Raw genomic sequence first — 2,922 nt, 5'->3', positions numbered from 1 at the left:
GTTTATCAAAACATATATAATAATATTAGTTTAAATCAAAACGTTTTATGACTAGTTTGATATTGTAATTCATCTTTTTGTAACATATAAATATATTTTTTATTTAAAATATATAAACTTGTACATATTGTATATCATGGAAGTATTAATATAATAGTATAATAATTAGTTTTTAAAAACTAATAATAGTTCAAAGTTTATTTTAAATTCGTTTAGAAAATCTTATAACACGTAACATTTACACTCTAAACCTATAATTCCTTTATATGCTAACGTTTATTTTATTTTCCTTAACCTTTCTAAATAAAATAACTTCGTATCGATCGAATCAAATAACAAGGGTTATGAAATTCAATCCTCCACCAACTTTTGTCTAATCCCCAATAATTAACACTTTTGTTCTTATATACAATCACTTTTCCAAATATTCCGAATACCGTTAAAAGTAAGGGTTTTCTAATTCAAAGTGGACCTCATAACAGAGACTCATAATCATAGTTCAATGTATCTGATAATTCAATCATTTGATATTATCTTTTAATCTCGTCGATAAACTTACATCGAACAAATACGTTCGTAAAAAGTATTATTCATTCAATACCTTGATAACATTTCCAACCTCTTTAAATAGATCCCATAGCTTATATTCATATCAACTAATCCGTTCAATGTTTTATAATATATGTCAATCTAATAAGCACACATGTATATATATATATATATTTATTTACACATAATTGTTCGTGAATCGTTAGGCATGGTCAAAGGATATTTGATTAAATGAATATAGTTTCAAAACTTTTGGGACTCAACATTACAGATTTTGCTTATCGTGTCGGATATATATAAAGATTAAAGTTTAAATTTGTTCGGAAATTTCCGGGTCATCACATGTTATCCATCACCATTTTATAGATATCATTCCCTTTTTTTGTCTTGGATAAATAACATTTGTCCCATTCACTACCACAAAACATTTTCCTTAATTCATCCTTCTTATCAATTAAGCTTTGTAAAGTAAGGAACGCGGAAGCAAATCGTGTAACTCCTGGTCTCACGATTTCCATCTTATTTGTGTAACGCCTCATCAAAGCCAATGTTTTGTGGTGTGCATAAATAAACTTCGTTATCCTTTTTGCTATTTCAATTGTTGATTTATATGGGTCTGACTCACCAATGCCTTCAAGAAAAAACAAACCATAAAAAAGGTCAGCAATGGCAGTAGCCTGCCTTCAATGGCAGCAGCCTGCCTTCAATGGCAGTAGCTTGTGGGCAGTAGCCAGACGGTTCGGTTCAGTTTCGTTAAAAGAACCGTCCCATTTAATAATTTAATAACATGTAAGCATATAATGTATAAACGTAAATGAAATTAATAAATGTTAGTCAATTCATAGATGTGCATAAGCATGTTTTCTAAGTAACTGTTACCACATATTCTATTGATAGTAATATAGCATAGAAAAAGATTTATATATAATAGCATAAGCATAAGGTTAATATTACCTTCGAGCATTAGATCAACCGTATGTGCGCCACATGATGTCCAAAAAATTGATGGTCTTTTTTCTTTTAAAATCTTTGCTGCTCCCATATTATTCGCGGCATTGTCGGTCACAACTTGTACAACAACTTCGGGACCAATTTCTACAATACATTTCTCAACATACTCGAATATGTAGCGGCTAGTGTGGGCTTCACCTGAACATTCTTTCGAAGACAAGAAAACGGTGCCCAACTTTGAGTTCACGCACATATTCATGATACTCCTTTTCTTTCTATCTGTCCATGCATCCGTCATTATAGAGCATCCCGTCATCTTCCACTCATCTTGGTTTCTTTTCAACAAGTCCTTAGTTCTTTCAACCTCTTTCTTTAAATATGTTTCTCCCAACTCATATCTACTTGGAGTTGGAGGATTACTTCCAAATCTACCAAAGGCCTCCGCCATGGATCTAAAACTATCATTATCGATAGCATTAAATGGAATTGCACATTGGTAAGCCCACCTACATACATACTCCTTTAGAAGGATAACTTGTTCTTTTCTCATAAGGTTGTCAAGTTTGGCTTGTTTACCCTTTCCCTTATCCGGCACATTTTCGGTAGAAGTGAATCTATCCATGGGACCAAACAAACGCGACTTCATTTCTCCAAATATGACTTCCATTTCATCACGGTCAGTGGTATCATTCCTATTAATCCTCACTTCATCTCTTAAAGCTTTTTTATCATCTACTTTACTTTTCTTCTTGGATTTGATTTCATCAAGAGCATTTCTCATCTTTTGTTGATCTTCTTTTGTGGCTTTAGAACATGGAGCAACATTTCCCCTAATACCCGCGATGTGGTGTTTCAATCTGTTGATACCTGCACGATTAATATTGCCACATAATTTACATTGCACCCTATCCCTATTATTTGGATCCAATAATCTTCCATACTCCCAACCAGTATCTTCTTGTTTTCTTTTAGTTTCATTGGATGGATTTGATGTTGCCATTTACCCCTCCTGATCAATCATTTTTCACAACAAACAACAAATAATATTATGTCTAATTTTTTATAGCAAACACACAGTGACATGTCATGAAAAGTGCTTATTAACTATTATATATGTTTAAGTGTTTCATACGGACATAAATATGAAGGCAGTAAGCAACATACACAATGACGACAGTAAACAACATGTACACACACAATGAAATCAATTAGACATAAATATATTGTCTAAATTTTATAGCAAACACATATGAAGGCAGTAAACAACTGGTACACACACAATGAAATCAATTTATAATTATATACATATTATGTAGACACGATGATGTCATACAACATACACAAACACAAAAATCATATATATAATATACATATAGTTACACACTCACAACTAGTAGAAAAGGCAGTAAACACTAATTGCAA

The 2,922-nt window shown here is 31.9% G+C and overlaps 1 protein-coding gene across 1 annotated transcript; it reads right to left on the bottom strand.

Moving 5' to 3' along the window:
* Positions 1-887: 887 nt before the first annotated feature.
* LOC139849535 (uncharacterized) lies at positions 888-2,500 on the bottom strand. The gene is made up of 2 exons (XM_071839182.1): positions 1,504-2,500; positions 888-1,180 (listed from the first exon to the last, which is right to left on the bottom strand). Exons 1-2 carry the CDS (start codon positions 2,498-2,500, stop codon positions 888-890), a joined length of 1,290 nt encoding a protein of 429 aa, XP_071695283.1.
* Between the last annotated feature and the right edge of the window lie 422 nt (positions 2,501-2,922).

The sequence above is a fragment of the Rutidosis leptorrhynchoides genome, chromosome 5 (genome assembly GCF_046630445.1).
Source record: "Rutidosis leptorrhynchoides isolate AG116_Rl617_1_P2 chromosome 5, CSIRO_AGI_Rlap_v1, whole genome shotgun sequence".
In the NCBI taxonomy this organism is placed as follows: domain Eukaryota; kingdom Viridiplantae; phylum Streptophyta; class Magnoliopsida; order Asterales; family Asteraceae; genus Rutidosis; species Rutidosis leptorrhynchoides.
Note: the sequence above shows the minus strand (reverse complement) of the source record. Positions and strands in the feature narration are given on the sequence as shown.

Excerpts from the sequence above, each read along its gene's own strand:
- LOC139849535 (XM_071839182.1), bottom strand. The coding sequence starts at position 2,500 with ATGGCAACATCAAATCCATCCAATGAAACTAAAAGAAAACAAGAAGAT. Across the intron at positions 1,181-1,503 it reads GGTTGATCTAATGCTCGAAG|GCATTGGTGAGTCAGACCCA; the intron begins GTAATATTAACC and ends TTTTTCTTGAAG.